The sequence below is a fragment of the Mesoplodon mirus genome, assembly GCF_964341445.2.
Source record: "Mesoplodon mirus genome assembly, chromosome: 9".
Taxonomy (NCBI): Eukaryota; Metazoa; Chordata; class Mammalia; order Artiodactyla; family Ziphiidae; genus Mesoplodon; species Mesoplodon mirus.
Window position 1 is genome coordinate 91,294,236 of NC_138985.1, and position 19,987 is coordinate 91,314,222.

The following is a 19,987-nucleotide window of genomic DNA, read 5'->3' on the forward strand; positions in this document are numbered from 1 at the left end:
CTGGGGAAGAGCGAGTTCCTTTGGAACATAGTTCTGCACTGTACACCGTAGGTGACAGGCGAGTCCCTTCAAGGACGTGAGGCTGCAGAAATCTGCTTTCCTTCTTTCCCTCTTTGGATACAGCGAAACCTAGCTCCTCCTGGCTTGGTAGTTTCTAGAGCTTGCCACTTCCTCTGCTGTCACTGTGGCTAGTGTAGGTCTAGACCACCGGTGTCTGGGGTGTGTGTGTGGGGGAGGGTGTGCCCATCCTGCTGTTCCCTGGCATGGGCAGGTAGAGAAATATTTGGTAATCTTGTTTTCCCACCGTTACTAGAATGTTCCCAATTGTCTTAGCTGTAAAGACGTTTAAGGAGTATTTCAAGTTACCTCCAGCTACATGTGCAGAAAGAAAGTGAGCTCCCCAGGTATTTACTTACTTGCCTACTTATTCAGCCACTTTGATGTTAATCAAGCTCCTCTGTGTTGCTTTGTGACTCTTTAAACCTTTGGAGTCTCTTTTCTTCTATTTCCGTTGGTTTAAGTGGGTCCAAAGTGCTCAAAAGGCGCTCCGCAGCGTTTCTCAAAGTGTGGTCCACAGTCCTTCTCGCTACTTATTAAAAATACAGAATTAGGGACATGACCCCAGACCTGCAGAATCAGAATACCTGATGTGGCCCGACAAGCTTGCATGTTTACAAGCTCCCACACTAAACCTGACGACTACTGACAGGAGATGACTGCCTTTTGGCACTAGGAAGCCAGGAGGGGGTAGTGTCTGCCACCCCCCGTGGGTACCCAACCCCCCTCCCCCGCTTCAGCCCCTGGAATAGCTGGGATCAGAATCCCTGCTCTGCTTGTTAACAAGAAGTGAGGCACGTTACTTAACTGTAAGCCTCACTTTCCTTGCTGTAATTCGGGATCATAATCCATTTCATAATGAAATGAACACTCTAAGAAGAAGACCCGAGTGTTTTTTTCCTAGGTCTGATGAAGAGTGGGCAGTTGTAGAAACAGTGGGTCTGCAGAGTATGAGAGAAGTGTAGTAAACTAAGGGTTCTTTGAAAGCAGCAAGGCAATTCAGGGGCCAAGTATCTTGCATAAGAACGGGGTTCAAAGTCCAGCCCTCTTCCATTCTCATGCTTGTGAATTTTATTTATTTATTTTTTTGAGATACGTGGGCCTCTCACTGTTGCGGCCTCTCCCGTTGCAGAGCACAGGCTCTGGATGCGCAGGCTCAGCGGCCATGGCTCATGGGCCCAGCCGCTCCGTGGCCTGTGGGATCCTCCCGGACCGGGGCACGAACCCGTGTCCCCTGCATCGGCAGGCGGACCCTCAACCACTGCGCCACCAGAGGAGCCCACACTTGTGAATTTTTATAATCACATCTCAGGTTTAAAAAAATATTTTTTCAATTTGATTTGTTTTTATTTACCGTTCTCCTTTGCCTCCTTGGAGATATGTCTGAAATGTATTTCATTGTTGTGAATTTGGGACTTTCCCAGACCTTGTCTCTTTAATAGACCCTATTTACCTTTAAGAGAGATGTTTTTAGGAGGAAGAAATAGAGCTAATTGGGAAATAAAGTGAAAGTGTCTTTTTCTTTGAAACAACTCCTGGGGAGTGTTTGGGTATGTGAATCTTCTGTGTGTGGTCCTATGGGTATAGTGGTGCAAGATATCTTCCATTTGGCCAGGGTGGTTACGATTTTGAACCTTTCCCCAGCTGCTGACTATAGATTTCTATCTAGTTGGATCTGCCTTTCATAAAAATGTGCTATTGTGTATGTTAAGGATAGTAAACAGTGGATATCCCTGTGGATTGTGTCTCCTGGCTGCCAAGGGAATTGAACGGTCCTTGACTGTAAATATGCCCAGGGCATGTGGTAATGTTCCTATTTTAAGTCTATAATTCAAATGGAAATTGAAGCCTTTGTTTATTAACATAGCTTATGTGGCAGGGCAACTGGGACTGGTCCATTTACTGTTTGAAATTTTATCCATTTAAATCTGATCGTGTCTGTTCTTATTTTAATTCAGCAGTCTGTTTTAAGATCTCCGTAGAGGATAATTCTGCTTGGCTACTTTTAATATATTTCAAGCCTCCGTTAAAAAAAAAAAATCAAACTTGTTTTTGACCCTGGTTATTTGAGAGCATGTTGGTAGTTAAATTATTCCCTTCTGCCTCATGGAAAGATACATCTATGAAAGAAAATCATTTTGAGGGAAGGAAAAAAGAATTTCATGCATTTCTTGTGAGGAAAAGAATGGCAGGTTATTTTGCCTCTGAGAGAAATAAAAGTATGAGACATTGTGACCCAGGGAAGGGTTGGCCAAACAAGGTTTGGGGGTTTCCTATCCCTAAAGATTTTTTTGGTTTAAAAAAACCCCAACGTTATAGAATGATACAGAACAAACATTTCTTATTATACCACATTGGCTTCAGATCCTCTTTTAAAGAGACAAGCTTGCAGATGAAGTTGAAAGTCCCTGTGGACTCATCCTTGACCCCATTTCTTTCCCATCCTGTTTCTTTCTCTGCACATCCTGCATTAGTTAACTAACCATTGACTTTCATTTCTAGGTATTTTTATACTTTGGCTATTTACATAGCTCTAGGAATAATGTTGCTTGTGTCTTTTTTTAGTCTGTATTTAAATCATTATCACTCTACAACTTGTTTTCCTGCTCAGCGTTGTTTTTCAGATTTGTTCATTTATTGCATTGCTCTCAGACTCACTGCTCTCTGTTCTGCTCTGTGACTGTACAGAGCCGACTGTAAATTTTACAGCGTTAACATGAGCATTGTGGTTCTTGTCTTGCATGAGTGAGACCTCTCTGGGGTATATACCCTCCTGTAAGTAGAATTTCCTAAGTATAGTGATGCATATCTTCAGCCTTAACCGGATGATGCCGAGTAGCACCATGTGGAAGTGCCACAGTGGTTGAACCATTTTATATTCCCATCAGTGGTTACAGCACACCTATTTCCCCTCATCCTCATTTTTAAAATTTAACAATATATTGGATGTCCTATAGTATCTCAGCTTATATTGCCCTGATTATCAATGAAGTGATACCTTTTTTCATACACTTAATGTCCAGCTGCAGTTCTTTTGTGAAATGCCTGTTCGTACCTTTTGGCCAATTTTTCTGTTAGGTAGTTTCTCTTATTGATTTGTTCTTCCTTCCTTTACTGAGTAAATCAAAGTAATGAGAGAACTTCCAGCAGCTCTCACTACCACGCGTACCCACCTAACAGTACCTGCATCCACACACCTAAAGGTGAACTATTGGAGCTCCTATGGAAAGCCATCCCCTCCTTACCTATGCACTAACAGTTGTGTCCTCTTCCTTCTGCATTACCACTTATTTGCTTTCCACAGGACCTTTGCCTGTTATTTCGCCCCTCAAAAACCAAAAACCAAAGCCCCTTCTCTTCACCTTGCTTCCTCTGCCAGCTGCCACATAATCTCTTTGTATTTTGTAGCAGAACTTTCTGAAGTATCGTATGTACTCACTTTCTCCGCTTCTTCTCTTCCCATTCCTAGTTCCAGTCAGGCTCTTGCCCCTACTGCTCCACCAAAATTAATCTTGCCAAGTGACGGACGACCCACACTTAGCTTGATCCAACAAGCGGATCTTAGTCCTCAGCTCATTTGCCTTGCCTTGTGCATTGGACACAGTTGGTCTTTCCCTCCTCAATTCACTTTCTTTCCTTGGCTTCCAGGACATAACGTTGGTTGTTTCCTCCTGCTGAGATCACTGATTGCTCCTTCTCAGTCTCCTTTTATACATTCCTTCTCTTATTCCTTACCTTTCAATGTTACAATGCCTCAGTGCTCTGTCCTTTTCAATCTCGTAGGTTTAAATACCACCTATATGCCAACCACTCCCAAATGTAAATTACCAGCTCAGAGCTTTTTTCCAAACTCCACACTTGCCTACTCAAAACCTCTACTTGAGAGTTTAGCAGGCGTGTAACCAAACTCCTGATCTCACCCACCTCCCTCTACCTGTGGTCTTCCTCATCTCAGGTGATGACCCCACCTATTATTCCATTTGCTCAGATAAAAAAAAAACCTTGGAGTCATGCTTGATTTCTCCCTTTTTTCTCATCTCACATTTCATCTGTCTGCTTTCAGAATATTCCCAGATTCTGACCACTTCTTGCCCCTTCACTGCTCTTCCTTGATGTAATCGAACATCATTTCCCACCCAGATTAATGCCATAATCTCCTAATTGGTCTCCCTTTGTTCTCTCTCGTCCTTGCTGTAGTGTCTGTTCTCAGCACAGTGACCAAAGTAATTCCTTCAGATGTTAAGTCAGATGTGTGACTTTGTCTGTTGTTCTCCCCTCTCAGCTGTAGCCACAGTGATGTCTCTGCTGTTCCTTGAACCCACCAGTCATCTCCTAACTCAAGGCTTTTGCATTGGCTGTCCTCTCTGCCTGTCTCTAGATGACTACATCCCATACTTCCTTTGAGTCTTGGCTAAAATGTAACGTGATCAGGGTAGGCCTCACTGAGAAGTTTACGGCTGTGGCTCAGTACTCCAGTTCTCTCTTATCCTGTTCTGCCTTGTCTTTATCTTGTTTCACTTATCAGCTACTGAGTCTGTGCTTTGGCCTGTCAGTTTGTTCATGATGCTTTTTTCAGTAAAGAACTCTTTAAAATTTTAGTGAAGCCACATTCATCAATGTTTTCATAGTTTGTGTTTATTCAGCCTTGTTTTAAGAAATTCTGCAGGATCCTAGGGTCCAGTAAATTTTTTGGTTACAGTTTTTTGGCTGCTAGATGGGCTAGATTAAATTTGGCCCGAAATGGAGTTGAGAATAGACCTTGATTAGGAGTCCCTTCCATTCCCTCCAGATGAGCATTAACCAGAGACCTCATTTTGGCATGATAAGCTCCTGTTCAAAAAAAAAAAAAAAAAAAAGCCAGGCATGCCTTTTAGATGCTGAGATTGGGCCTCCTTCCGAAACCAAGGAGAGGTAAAGATGATTGAAGTTATCTGTAACGTGAGTCATTACAGGGCCTACGTACAATGTCACTTCTCGGGATGAACAGTGATTACAGCACATATTGGTTTGTGTATTATCTGCCCACCAGATAAATCAAGCATTCTTTTCTATTTTTAATTTTAAAGTATTTCCATGTAGATTAGAATCTAAACTAGGTAGTCCTTTTTAGCAGGCAAGATTCAGCTAAAGTCTTGTTTTCTCAGAATTCATTCCATACCTCAGTTGCCTCTTAGAGGTTTCAAAGGCTTTTATGTACCTGGTAATTTGGAGGAATTGCTTTTATTTTGTGGTTTCTTAGGGACTTCTAATATCTCTCTTGTAAGATGTTTGCAGATGTCAATAGCTACTAGACCTTCAGGGTTAGATTAAAAAGGTGACTCTGTTTTCACTTGTGGTTTCTTGTTTTCTGCTGTTAGTTCTTTCCGAGCTTCCTGAGAGACATATAATCAGACTCAAGTCACCCTGTTTTTTTGTTGGAATGTTTGGTATACTATTTATTTTCTTTCCTTCTTTTGAGAGTATCTTCGCTTGGCCCAGTCGTGTCAAGCATCTTTCTTGTTCACACTGCCATGTTCACACATTTAGGTGTATCTCATCCCATGATCTTCATTTGAATGCCTATTGAAACTATTTCTTACCATTCCTTGTTTCGGAATAAATAGGGTAAGGTTCTGATATCAGGTTCTGTGGCACATCATAAGGCTGTGTAAGGGAAATGTCAATTATTTCGTTCAATTCATTTAAAAAAATGTTGTTCACTTAGTGAATCACACAGCTACTCTCTGAATAGATTGCCCTGTATTGCTAGGGGAATATGAATACATTGGGACTTCTTTATTCCTGATGGCTGATTCTGATAACCATTGATTTTTGTCTTTGTTAAAAACCCTGTTCATTACTGGCACCTAGCATCTTCTGTCTAGCAAGCATTCTTACACTATCCTTAGTGTCGTCATAAACTCTATTTTAGGGCTCCTCAGTAGTGACCCACTATTTTCATTTGGCTGCCTGGATGCTTATAAATTATCCATAATCCTATACATCTGCCCTTATGTTAGCCAGCACTCCCTCTAGCCAGGCGGCTCTTATTTGTCCCATTTTCCTTGTTAAGGAAAACTCAGTGTTATTTCTTTAAAGATTTTCATGTTTCGGGCCATACTTCACTTATTAGGCAGTGATCATGGTTCCCCATGACTTTGATCAGAGTTTGGAAATCCCAGTTGCTCCTGTTCAGAGTGTGGAGATTCCCACGCATCAACTCTGAGAAAGGATAAAGATTCACCTTCAGTTCTAAAGGTGCCTTAAGTTCTTTGAAGAGCATGAGAATGGTGCTGCTGCCTTTATTTATTATTTTTTTTAAGCCAGAGAAATTAGAAGACAGGTGGATGGTGAATGTGAAGCTCGAACTCAAATAATTATGCACATTCTTGGTGATATCAGTGAATTGAAATGTTTAAATGATGTGTTTTGGACACCAAGGCTTGCTTTGGGTCTAGGAGGAAACCTCAATTTCGATGCCCTTGACCTCAGAATTGTCATTAGTATTACCTTAAATATGGGGGTATTAAAATGATAAATGTTCTTTATTTGAGAATAGTTGGCTATTTAAGAAAACATAATTTGAATACTTTAAGTATAGAATGAATTATATAGAGATCTTGTTGTGTCAGGTGTGTAAAAGATGGCAAAGCAAAGTTGAGGCCAGGTGGGCTAATCATACAGGATGGGGAGGCAATGGTGTGCATCTAGGTTAGGGGTTATGGCTTAATTTTCTCCTTTTTTTTCTGATTCCCCCCCCCCCCAATATCTGTTCATGCAGTCCTATCCTTCTAGCATACTTGCTCTTGTATATTATTCTGCATATTTCTTTTGTGGTAGTACATCCAAGTATTTGAGTTTATACTATGAGGGAAGTACTACATACTTGGGTCTGGGATCACAAAGGACAACAGAAAAGGGCAGGGTCTCTGTTCTCATGCAACTTAGGAGCTAGCGGGAGAGACATTAATCATACCAACCAATTTAGCCAACATGTCCCAATTTCTTGTGCACAAGCTCTAGTCCTCCGTACGCTGTCCTCCCCCTGACTGCAAACTTCTCGGGTTCCTTTGCTTTTATCCCCTCTATCCACTCCCTTGTCAGTCACTATCTATCTATCTATCTATCTATCTATTTATGTATTTATTTATGTATTTATTTAGCTGTACGCGGGCCTCTCACTGTTGTGGCCTCTCCCGTTGCGGAGCACAGGCTCCGGACGCACAGGCTCAGCGGCCATGGCTCACGGGCCCAGCCGCTCTGCGGCATATGGGATTCTCCCAGACCGGGGCACGAACCCGTATCCCCTGCATCGGCAGGCGGACTCTCAACCACTGCGCCACCAGGGAGGCCCTATTTATTTATTTTTTAAAGAGATTCTCCTAGCTCTTAAGTTCCTGTCAATTCCCAGTTCTGTTGCCTTCATCCGGACCCTCTCTCATCATCTCAGCTATATTGCTCAGAGCCCCTCTTTTCGGGGAAGTCTGGGCCCCAAGAAATAATGAAGGGATTGGCTGTGTATTTGTGTGCTGAGATACTGTTTATTCCTGCCTCTCTCCTTTTGCTTGTCTTTTTTTCCCCCCAACTCTAATTTTCTTTCTAGTTTTTTCCTATCCTGCAAACTCGTGTTAAGTCCCACCTTGTCAATGAAACATCTCCTGATTACTTCTTTCCACTTCCCTGAATTCTAATAGCACTTAGTCCCTAGTCTATAGCACATAATTTAGCACTTATTCAGAGCTGCTTTGTGTTACTTCATATCTGCAGGATTTCTTCTGTTATTGTTAGGTTACAAGGATTTTAAGTCCAAGAGTATAACATACATTTACATAGTGCTTTGTCTGAGGCTAATAGTTGGTAGGTACTTAATAAAGGCTTACAGAGTATAGAATGAGATTTATAGTATATCTGTAAATATTAGAAGGGCCCTAATACTCAGTGAGCTTCTTCTATACTGCAGTTTATATAGCTCTTTCCCTGTTGATGAACATTTAGGTTGTTTCCACTTGTGTAAACATTCCATTGCTTATTTTTGAGCCTGTCATTTGAAAAAAAGATAGTCTTGTTCCCTGTAAAGCATTTCAACCAAATACTTTGTTAATCGTTTACTATATATCTAGCAATTATTCAGTATTTGTGATACTGGGAACTAGAGCATATTTCAGGTGTGTTGTCATTATCTCGCACTCTTGGCTGTGTTCATGCGTCAGTTTTTGCTTTGTTTTCCCATGCCTGATGCGGTATTTTATTTTGCTTTAAGGATAAGAACAAGAAACTGCGTCCCCTCTATGACATTCCCTATATGTTTGAAGCCCGGGAATTTCTGCGAAAGAAGCTTATTGGGAAAAAGGTAAGTGATGGCAGAAACATAATTTGCAAGTGGTTAGGGGTTGTTTTAATCTGGACTCTTGTGATGGAATCCCAGAGACCAGCAAATGACTCTCCTCCACCAAATCAAGCGGTATTACTTTGATATGAAGAGAGGCGTGCCTCTGTCTCAGGAAGTGGCATCCCTTGGGAGAAGTTTAAAATTGGGGCCCTGACCACAGTGTGATTTCTAGGGCTCTCACGGCATGTTCTTTCCAGGGTCCAGGCTCAATTCCAGTCTCAGTAATTGCATATTGCCCTGAGCTCCATCCACTTCCATTAAAGCAGAGTAGCTCTCTGCTTCTCTCCAGCCACTTGCATTAAAAGTCAGGGCTGTGGGATTTGCTAATGAAAGAAAGTGGCTGCTTTTTTCTGACTCCCCTGTTTCTGAGGAGAAGAGGGCTTCTGGAATAGGAGCCTGCCTTTTGTGGAAAAGAGGGTGTGGTTTCCTGGTGGTTCCTTGGGAGACTTTCTGGTGTAGTGCGGCAGCTCAGAGGCCCTCCGAGGGCATTTCCTTGTGTTCTTAGAGCAGAATGTTCTATGACCTGCTGCAGAACTTGCTATTCTCGGAAGCTGATAATGAGCCTCTGATCTTCCACTGATTTTCCCTGACCTCCCCAACCTACATATCCAGGACATTTCTTTGTGTCCTGGGTAAACAGAGGAAACGAATAGAATAGTTCCTGCGGTAATTGAGGGAAATCTGTTCAGAGAAAGACTGTGATTTGTGTTCTCCTTACTTTGCGTTGGTGGGGATTCTTCCAGGAAATGTTATGTTTTGGGCCAACTTTTATTATAGGTTCAGAAAGGTAAGGCCATTTGGTTCTAAGTCTGACCTCAACCTGTTGAAGCCATATTAGCATTCTTTACCTACATGCAGGTTTTTAAACGATTGGAGTTATGAGAGGTTTGTCAAAGTACTGTAGTTACTAGAATGATAAATTATTGCAAGAGATTTTGAAGCTGGACAAAAGATGAAATTGCTAATTTTGAGGTAGAGAAACCAAACTGGATTCCCTAAAACAAGTATTAATCTCCTCAGATTCCTTGAGAGAATAGGCTCATTTGTCATTGTATAAAACACGACAGAATGCTGTATTCATTCATGAAGTGTAGTGCAAATGATGGCTTTAAGCCTCTTTCAGTTTCTAGATCTCTTGTTGTCTGATTGAATGTCTGACTGTCTGTTTCACCAAGTTGATACCATATCACTAATTTACTGGCTCATAAACAATGGCATAGAGACAAGCAAGGAATTCCCCCTGCACGTGTTCATTTCTATTGAAATCCATCCAAAACCACACTGAAAGGAGTGGCAGCGCATATTTGCTTCGTGCACAGCCAGTTGTGTGGTGTGTATTCTGGCATCCACCTGGTTTGTTTGAATATTGCCCTTCCCTGATTGTGCTTCGTCCCTAGGAGCAGAGATTACAGCTCAGGGTAACAGCTGCTGAATGGTTCTAGAAAGTTAGCCCAGGCCTCTGCTCTCAAACACTATGTGCCTGCTGGGCCTTTGTAAAGTCCTCTGTCTCAGGATAAAAGAACTGACCTCCAGTGTCAGATATGGTGGCAATTCTTAAGCAATTAGGCTCCTTCTTGGTGGGAGAAAACTCATTTACTGGTTCCTCTGCATGAGAGTTGATTGGATTCTATTTGTGCTGAGCCCAAATTTTGTCCCCCACGGTGACACTGTGTAAACGATGAATACTGTATCCCTGCATAGGGAGAAGGATGCAGCTAAGCTCTGCTGGGCTGGAACATTCCTGATGCAAACTGCTGTTCCTGACTCACCACCTGAAACCACTTGCCTGTCTTCTGGGCCCATCAGTTGCGACAGCGAACACCCGTGTGCTTTGGAGTCTGGGAGCAGACAGGGCAGTGGCTGCCTCGGGGGGGCGGTGGCTAGCACATCATCACACATTTCTGCCAATTCCCTTCAGACCTCTGCAGCTGTTCAGTGCAGCACATGGTGATTAAGAGGCACCGAGAGGGAGCATGTGTGCCTGTGTGTGCCTGTGCACGGAAGCTGATTAGTACAGCCTGTCACAGCTTAAACAAGATAATGGAGGTAAAAATCATCTTCTCTGCCCAGACTATTATTTGACCATCCCAGAGAGTCTATAATAAGAAGTTTGGAGGGGTTTCTAGACTGTAGAGCATTGGGATTGAAGGTGCTTTGTTAGATTCAGTGGCCTCCATTTCAGTTATGGAAATTCACTTTGGTTCACTCCCAAGATTTAATTCCAGCTAAATGCCTTAAAGTAACCAGGCACCTTTCTGAGCCTTGGTTTTAGCATTTGTGAGCTGGTAATATTATTTGCCTTTCCTCTCTCACGGATGAGAATCCAGGATAATACTAGTCATTCATGTTTTTCCAGGTGCCTGTTGCGTTATGTGGTTTGGTTTTGTTTAATAATACTGCTTTCGTTTAGAATCTAGCATTGCTTGACTTTCTCAGGTCTGAGGTCAAGATATGTGAATCAGTGCGCGACTACTTTGACTGCCATCAACCCCTTGTGCAGATTTGGGTGTCACCTGGTTCCAGCTTCCACAAAATGTGTATCTGCTTGTATTGGAGTGTATATTTGTGTGTGTGTGTGTGTGTGTTATCTGGTTTAAGGGAGAGGTAGGATATGTGCGTATCTTGGAAGTGTTTCAGAAGCTGTCTGAATTGCTATACTGCCTGGTAGAATGCCCTCCCCATCCCTTGTTTACCATCTGCCATCTGTGCTTTCACTAAAATATGACTAAGGAATATGCATGGAGGAGAGAACTGTCTTGCTAATTTCTTCTGGGTTTCTTCATGGTCCCAGTGTAGTGGACGCATGGAATCCTTAGTAACTTCAGCATGTACCTTAATTTTCCAGAATGGCATCCTTAGTGAGTATAAGATGGTGAGATGCCGTCCTAAGAGAACCAGAGCTAAGGTCCTCTTCTGATAGCAGGAGCAGTTTCTTTCTCTGTGTACATTTTTTTTCTTAATGTTTAGAGACGGTCAGCCCAAGGAAAGCAAGAGTCTGTGTGCCTAAGTCATTTTGTTCTCAGTGGAATAAGGTAATAATAGCTGGGATCTTCACTGGGAATTTTTTTAATCTGTTTAATACAGCATTTACAAATGACATATGAATCACTGTAACTCCTGTCCCTTGATTGCAAAATTTCTATCACCATGGGAACCATTGTGTTCAAAGTTGTAACTTGTTTGGACAATTGAAGGGTCAGAAATGCTGGATGAGATGAAATTGCAAGAAGCGATGAAGCTTCAGCCCTGGCAGTAGAGAGGAGAGCCTGGACGAGCATCTATCTCCAGAAACTCTACCCCCCAATTCGTCTGTTCCCTAAAGGTTTTGCCACTGTTTCTGTTGATATAATAAGTAAATTTGGGGAATGAGGCTCATTTGTAAATCAACGGCTGACTTTGTATGATTTTTATGCCATTAAAATTTGTTCCGTAAACTAGGTTGACTCTTTAGGCACTAAAAATTGGGTAATTTTCTTGATAAATGCAGACATTTGGGAAGTTATTGGGCTATGAATTAGGGAATTATTTCTAATTCATATTGTTTTAGATTGTTCTTTTTTGGAAACCTATTTTACTTGAGGGTTGTACTTTTGGGGACGTGGGGCTCTTTGGGGTGGGTGGAAATGATTTCCATGTGTACCAGATTTACAGTTCCAGCAGGTTCAAAACTGAACTCATGGTAAACCTGGTCTGTCTAGAATGGTTGGTATTGTATGTAAATGATATTATCTCTATTCTAGGTTAATGTGCCTTTATGAACCAGGCCGGCAACCCAACCACTGTTAATAGCCTTGTTTCTATGGGATAAAATATTCTGAATGTCTAAATTTGCTATGGAAGATAGGGCTCATTTGTTCTTTGGTGGTGGCTACCTATGTGTGATTTTCATGCTATTCCAATATGTAGCATGAACTAAAGACTTCTGTTTTTTAAGGCACTTCATATAATGCTCATTCTAGTCTAAAGAGTAGAGCTGTCATTTATTGAGTTGTTTCTTGATGGAAAAATACTGAATTTTGTTTTCACTTTACTTAATTTTCACCTCCACCCTGAAAGATATATGTATCATTCCTATTTTCATAGGCATAGAAACTGAAACTCATAGGAATTAGGTATCTTACCCCAGATGTCTATGCTTTTAATCATGATTTTGAATTAAAAGGCATCTGGAAAGGCCCGCTTTCCTGTTGTATGTACTGAATCATGTGTAGATAGCCAGGGTCATGGTGCTTTTTGGGATATGCCAGTTCTTGTGTATAACGTGTACTCTACCTGCTATGAGAAGTTGATCCTCTTCAGCTGCATCGTCCTCGTCTACAGATAGCACAGGTGGTAAGAGCACCATGGATCAGCCCTCTGATTGCCTTCAGCCCTCTAGACATTATCTCATTAGTCTTTGAGATGTCCCTGTGAAGTGATGTTTCATCAGATTGTTCTTCAGAGAAACCAGTGTCAGATTACATGTTCTTCAGTTACGCAGAAAATGTGAGGTCATAGGTAACTGTGCTAAGCAAGTGTGGAGCTTGGTTGTCCTTTCTCTTCAATCTCTTGGCAGAGATGAGGCTTCTGGGAGAAGGGGAAGGACAGGTCACTTTTTTATCTTGGGCCAGGGCCCCGCCCAGGTTGAGGAGCACAGGTTGAGGACTGGTCCCTGAAGGTACCCGGTGTAGTCTTCCTCAGCCGAAGCCGCGCTTCACTCAGCCAGTGAGAACTCTTCAAGGGCATGGAGCTTTTTTGAGGAGGATTCTTTCACTCTTCTCACGGGCTATATCACAGGGCTGTCCTTTGCTTAAAAATACTTTTGCCATGTGTTACTTAATCCGCTGTGTTAAGTACAAAGCTGGCAGTCTGGGGATTCTTGTTCTTAATTACCTCTAATGTATTTTAGTTTGGTTTTTGTAAACATTTCCTTTGTCATCTCCACATTTTCCACTTCATATTAATGTGATACACTCACGCTATGGAAAGGTCCTTTACATTAATGATCAAAACAGGCCCTAAGGTTGTGAATGCATTGTGATTTAAATCAACAGGTTTATGCGAGGTTGCTTGTCCTTGCTTTCTCAGTGCCAGCTGTTACCATCAATGTGGCTGTAAATTTTTTGAATAAATGGCTTGAAGATATTCACCAAATCAAGTGATATTTCGAATGGCTTGTATTCTCTGACCATGCCTTTTCCAAGTAAGACTTCTCCCACTTAGACGGGCCAGGAGTGTGTCAGTGTGCACGGGAGACCAAGGGTCATTGTAGATGCCCTCGACCCCTTGGCTTGACTCATCAGCTCCCTCGTCTGGTGAAGGTGATTAACAGAAATGACTGTAGCCTGGCCTGTTTCTGGAGACTCGCCGAGTTGTTCTCAGCAAGGTAGCGCTCGCCCTGCTGCCGCTTACGAGCTCCTCTTGATGGGTTTTTGGTTTTTGTATCTGCAGATTGTGCAGAGTACCTCTGTGCTTTAGAGACCATCAGGGTGCTGGGCGGAGCATGTAGCTCTTTGGCGAAATGTGGTATTTGTATGGTGTACATTTTAATGCCTTCTTCGGAAAGGACCTCTTTCTTAGTTAAATGAAGAAACTAGAACTTTAAACTGCATTCCTGGAAATTTCTTCTGTATGCTCACCCGTGGGAAGTGATTTATTAGCTACCAGAATCCTCAGGATCTTCTGTCTTTGGTTACTACTGGGCATCACGTTGTTTAAAGGCTTCTCTTCCCTGGACTCCCAAGTTGCTCGTAGGCTCTGGTGAAGCCCTTACATTTATAACTGATTTTTGGTCAGCTTGTCTCTGGTCAGTGGGTGGTGAAGCCACCCACTCCTGATCTTTTCAGCGAGGATTCTGAAATGCCGTCCTTGGGGCTGGAACTTTCCATGCCTGTTCTCTGCAAATTGGGATTTTATTTTAGGGGGAGATTTGTGCTGAATCAGCTCAGCTGTGTTTGGGGGTAGGGAGAGAACAGGCTTTTTTTCCTGCTTTAAAAATAACCCTTATGTGCCAAAAACCCTATAAAATGTGCTGAATTGCAAATCTTCCAACTTCCTATACCTCCTGGTTTACAGCAAATAGATTCTTTTGAGCTTAGGCTCAATGATAGTGTATAGAATATCTTATAGTGTGGAAGAGAGTAAAGTGAGACTGTCCAGATGTGCTCAGTTGGGAAGGAAACCCAGCTCCTGCTATCTTTTCTCACAATATTTTTTTATTCGGTAGTTTCATCTTACAAGGGTCTATATAGGGTTAGCACATATAACTTTGCTAGTAAGAAAAAGGGTTTGGTGTTTTTGCAAAATAAGACATCATTCAGAAGTAGTGAGTCCAGTTTTTAGGCACAGGCTCTTAAGGGTTTCTTTCTGTGGCCTCTGTTTTTGCTGTGTCCAGAAAGTTAGGCTCATATTTCCGGTTGCTTGAGTATTTCTTTCCCAAGGGCATGAACAACATGTGGGTGTACAAGAAGGTAGTATGCACAATTGTCTCTTGGTTCTAAGGTGGAAATTCCTCCAATTCTTTTTTATTATTTTAAGACTTTTTTGATGTGGACCATTTATAAAGTCTTTATTGAATTTGTTACAATATTGCTTCTTTTTTTTATGTTTTGGTTTTTTGGCCAGGAGGCATGTGGGATCTTAGCTCCCCGACCAGGGATCGAACCTGCACCCCCTGCATTGGCAGGCGGACTTTCAACCACTGCACCACCAGGGAAGCCCCCCTCCAATTCTCCTCAACTGGGTGACTGAAGTGGTGTCTTAGGGCTGCAGCTTCATAATTAAGGCCATGCGGTTGTGAGCTCAAAGGCTATGTGCTCCTTGTTTTCATGCGTTTAAAATCTGAGCAAAACTTCTGGTTCTTACTGAATCGAGTTCTTTTGTTGATATGTGGAACTGCCGTTTTGCTTTCACTTACCAGTTACCTTTTCTCCGGCAAATTTTCAGGTATTCCTAAAGAGCTGCAATTCTACCCCATGAGGATTGCTGGCTTGGATGGTCTTTCCTGGTGTTTTCATAATGATGGCTGTAGCGGGATGAATAGTGTCCCCTCAGAATTCATGTCCTTTTAGAACCTCAGAATGTGACCTTATCTGGAAATAGGGTCTTCACAGATGTAATGGGTTAAAATGAGATCCTGCTGGATTAGGGTGGGGTCTGAACCCAAAGACCTGTGCCTTCCTTAGAGGAGGGTAGGACACAGACAGAGAAGGAAGGACACCTGACAGTGGAGATGGAGATTGAAGTGACACAGCTGCCGCATGGAACGCCAAGGAGACGGCCAGGAGCCACCAGTAGCTAGGAAGAGGCAAGGAAGGATTCTTCCCTAGAGCCTTCAGAGGGCGCATCGGCCCTGTGTACATCTTGAAGTCAGACTTGAGGCTTCCGAAGTCATTAGAGTAAATTTCTGTTGTAAGCCAACCAGTTTGTGGTGCTTGGGTTACAGCAACCCTAGGAAAGTAAGGCAGCGGAAATGTAGGTTAGCTTCCTTTTTTTTTTTTTTCTAATTTTAAAAATTTATTTATTTATTTATTTATTTATGGCTGCATTGGGTCTTCGTTGCTGCATGCAGGCTTACTCTATCTAGTTGCAGCGAGCGGGGGCTACTCTTCGTTGCGGTGCGCGGGCTTCTTCTTGAGGTGGCTTCTCTTGTTGCGGAGCATAGGCTCTGGGCGTGTGGGCTGCAGTAGTTGTGGCATGCGGGCTCGTAGTTGTGGCTCTCAGGCTCAGTAGTTGTGGCGCACAGGCTTAGTCGCTCCACGGTATGTGGGATCTTCCCGGACCAGTTCTCGAACCCGTGTCTCCTGCCTTGGCAGGCAGATTCTTAACCACTGGGCCACCAGGGAAGCCCAGGTTAGCTTCTTTGTCTATCTGGCTAGTTGACTCTTGGCTAGAGTTCTCGTTTTTCAGTTTTGTACAAGACTGTCTTGTCTTTCGGTATTTGTGTTTATTCTTTCCGTCGTTACTCCTCCTGGGCTTTAATGCTGTTCCATCTTCAGACCAGCTGACAATTGGTATAGAGTAATTAATACTTGAGACAACATTTCTAGAGTTGTTGGTAGGCTCACCCTCGGGCTTCTGTCCTGTTTCCCTTCCTTGAAGGATGAGTGCTGATGTCCACTTAAGAGGGCTGCCACACTCACGGGGTGGGGGGGCCTCCATCACTTGGACTTTGATCATTAGTGTTTTGAAATATGACACACCCTGGGAGAAATCATTCCTGGCAGGAGCTTTTGATGAACCATGCTCATCCCATTTCAGGCTGATGAATAGGACATTAGGACTAATAAGACCATGTGTAACATGTTGCCTGCTTAGGGTGTGTGCTATGGGGAACTGTGCATGAGTGTTCTTCTGTAACTCTAGGAATCTCAGGTTTGTCTTTAATCTGGTCATTTTGGACCGGAAAATTTTTCTGCAACTTTGCCTTCCCACCTCTTCTGACTGCAAAAAGTGACTGGGCTGGGCTGATGAGCAGGTGGTCCTCTTCTGAAGACAAAGGTTGAGTAGGTTTATCCTTTTGGAGGACTCAGTCCCTAGGAGAAGGCCGGAAGTGGCAGCCTGGGGAAGAAAACTCATTTTTATTATTCATTCAGGAACTATTTCTTGAGCAACTACTCCATACCACACCTTGTTCAAGACATTGGGGATTGAGCCTTACAAACACCTGTTCTCATGGAACTAATAGTTTAGAAAAGGCACATGGTGGTTGGATACCTTTTTTGGAGGAAAAATAAGAATAAAATATCATCTCTGTCACAAGTTGCCTACAGTCTAACTGTGATAAGATTACATCAAAATGTGTGAAGTTGAATAAGAACAGATTTGAATAACTGAGATAAGAAACATGTCTCTTGGCAGGATTGGATTAATATTAATGTGAATTGTACAGATCATAGTTGTCTTTCAGAGACGAGAGGTCACACCTGCTGTGTGACCTTTGCACTTAATGGCTTCAGCTGTCTCTTATATATGAATATTTCCACCCCTGATTTCTTTCTCTGCCTTAAGATCAGTTTCCAGCTGCTGAATACTAGATACCCAAATACAGATGCCAGTAGATAGCTGTCATCTATTATGTCTAAAATGTAGTTCTTGGCTTCCATACGAGTTTCTTCCCTGCTCACAAACTGCCTGGGCTACCTTTGTTGTTGGTCTTAAATAATGTCACCACCCACCTGTTATCCCAAACTTTAATATCAGCAGTCTCCGCATCCCAGTTTCATCTGATTCTGCCATAGTTATCACTTCCAAGTCTTCCTTTTCACAGTATTACCCATGGCTACTGGTCTGTATGCTCCTTATCTCTCAATCAGTGCAACTGCATCTTAAGTAGTTCTCCTTCTAGTCTGCCATCTTTCATGTTGCTGTCAGAATCGCTTTCTATATGCACAGTCATGGTCATCTCACAGACTCTGGGGACACCCAGATGGCTGCAGAAAAGCATATGACTCCTTAAATGAAGGTAAAGGAAAGCCGGTTATATATAAAATAGCATAATGTCATTTAGGGATGTTTCCATTTCCAGTCTTACTTCCTACTCTACCCTCCATATGATACGTCACAAATAACTTCTCACCCTTGTGTTGACATGCCAAGCCCTTTCACAGCTTCTTGCTTTCACACTTCTTTTTCTGTAAGAATCTTAGCACGGTTCCGTATTCCTGGCTCCCCATGTAATGTCGGAGGCTGTCTGTCCTATTACTCCCCTGTGCCCATTTCTGGAATATCTGTTCCCAGGTCTGACCTCCCTCACTCTCTATGGGGCAAAGAGCCTGTCTGACCCTTTCTTCAGCTCTCAGCTCCTGATGTCAAGAATCAGATTAGGATTCCCCAGTAAGCCTTTACAGAGGTGGTGGGATTTGTCCTCTATCTGGCAGTTCTTAAGAAAGACTGGAAGTCTTTGAATATAGAGAAGGGATGTAGAAAGCTCATGGCGTAGCTCTAAGCTGGACAGATGGTTTTCCTGTGACCTGTCTTCTTTAATTTCCTCGTACAATATAGACCTCGAGCCCCACTTCAACGAGACTTCAGGCATAGCTCTGTCTGACAAATAAAAACCAAGACCTTTAAAACAGGTAGAGGGCTTCCCTGGTGGCGCAGTGGTTGAGAGTCCGCCTGCCGATGCAGGGGGACACGGGTTCGTGCCCTGGTCCGGGAGGATCCCACATGCCGCAGAGCGGCTGGGCCCGTGAGCCATGGCCGCTGAGCCTGTGGGGACGGAGCCTGTGCTCCGCAACGGGAGAGGCCACAGCAGTGAGAGGCCTGCGTACTGCAAAAAAAAAAAAAAAAAAAAAAAAAAAACAGGTAGAATAAGGATGTTTTTGTTTTTCTGGATATGAGTTAATGGTTATGAACTAATTGCTCCCCCACTGGCAGCGTGCTGGATGCCTGCGAGGCCACCCTCCCTGTGGGCTCTTCGTGAGGCAGCCCAAGCAGCCACTCCTTAGTGCAGGAGGTCAACTTTGGGGCTGTTTCTTTGTCTTTTTGAAAATGTGCAGCATTTATAATTTGTTCTCTTGAAAAATGATTTTTGACAGAGGGATTTACCCAACTAGTAGGCAGTGAGTTAATATTTTTCACTTGCATCATTCATTGTGATTTTAAACCTCTAAGTGACAGACGCTTGATGGCCCCTGACTGCTCCCTGACGTTCCCATTCCCTGGGACCTGGGCTTCATGATGTCCGTCTTCTCCAACAGTAGTCCAAATATATTGGAAGTAAATAAGTCCCTAACTGGCTCCGCTTGGCCATTTCTGCGGTGTGTCGGATAACTTTTAGCCTGGCGGGTTGCTGCTGAGCCCAGCTCCTCAGAGCCTGTCAGGCTAGACTTCGATGTGAGGGTTGGGCGGGGGGGACTGGGCAGGAGAGGCCCATTAAGCATCAGATTTTCCCCTCACGAGGCCCAGTTTCTGCAGCCTGTAAATCTCTGACACCCCTTTATCCAAAAAAGAGGGAGGGGGAGGGAATATAAGGAAAGGAGGAGAGGAGGTAAGTAAATAGCAGAGTGACCTGAGCCCTGATTAGAAATTGGTTGGGGCTTCCCTGGTGGCACAGTAGTTGAGAGTCCGCCTGCCGATGCAGGGGACACGGGTTCGTGCCCCAGTCTGGGAAGGTCCCACATGCCGGGGAGCGGCTGGGCCCATGAGCCGTGGCTGTTGAGCCTGCGCGTCCGGAGCCTGTGCTCCGCAACGGGAGAGGCCACAACAGTGAGAGGCCCACATACTGCAAAAAAAAAAAGAAATTGGTTGAATGTTTTGGTGAAATATTGCCACAGGCTGTTGGTGTGAGCTGGGGAAGCTTCTTAACTTTCCTAGTGAATCTTAAGAGCTGAGAGATGCATCCCTAACTGTATGGTCTGTGCATTCCTGTCGTCTCTGTTTCTTCATTTGTAAAAGGGGCGTTATTTTGACAGCTGTGACTCCCCAGGTGTGCCAGGTTAGGGAGGGCATGGAAGCAGACAGCTGCATTAGGAATAACTTTTGGGCAGGGCACAAAGGATGGAACCTTGTAAGTTCCTAGGATGGAAATAGAAACTAGCACCTCAAATGCAGACCTGTAGCATTGTCTACAGTTGTCAGCCC

The 19,987-nt window shown here is 43.3% G+C and overlaps 1 protein-coding gene across 2 annotated transcripts in view; it reads left to right on the forward strand.

Annotated features, from left to right (window-relative positions):
- Positions 1 to 19,987, forward strand: part of SND1 (staphylococcal nuclease and tudor domain containing 1) — a 424,510-nt gene that overhangs the window by 150,082 nt on the left and 254,441 nt on the right. Inside the window, exon 11 of one of the 2 annotated variants that reach the window (XM_082632934.1) lies at positions 8,297 to 8,386. The exons of the other annotated variant lie outside the window; for it this stretch is intronic. Within the exon in view, the coding sequence (XP_082489060.1) occupies positions 8,297 to 8,386 (90 nt within the window). The remainder of the gene's footprint in view (positions 1 to 8,296; positions 8,387 to 19,987) is intronic. 2 annotated transcript variants of the gene reach the window in all.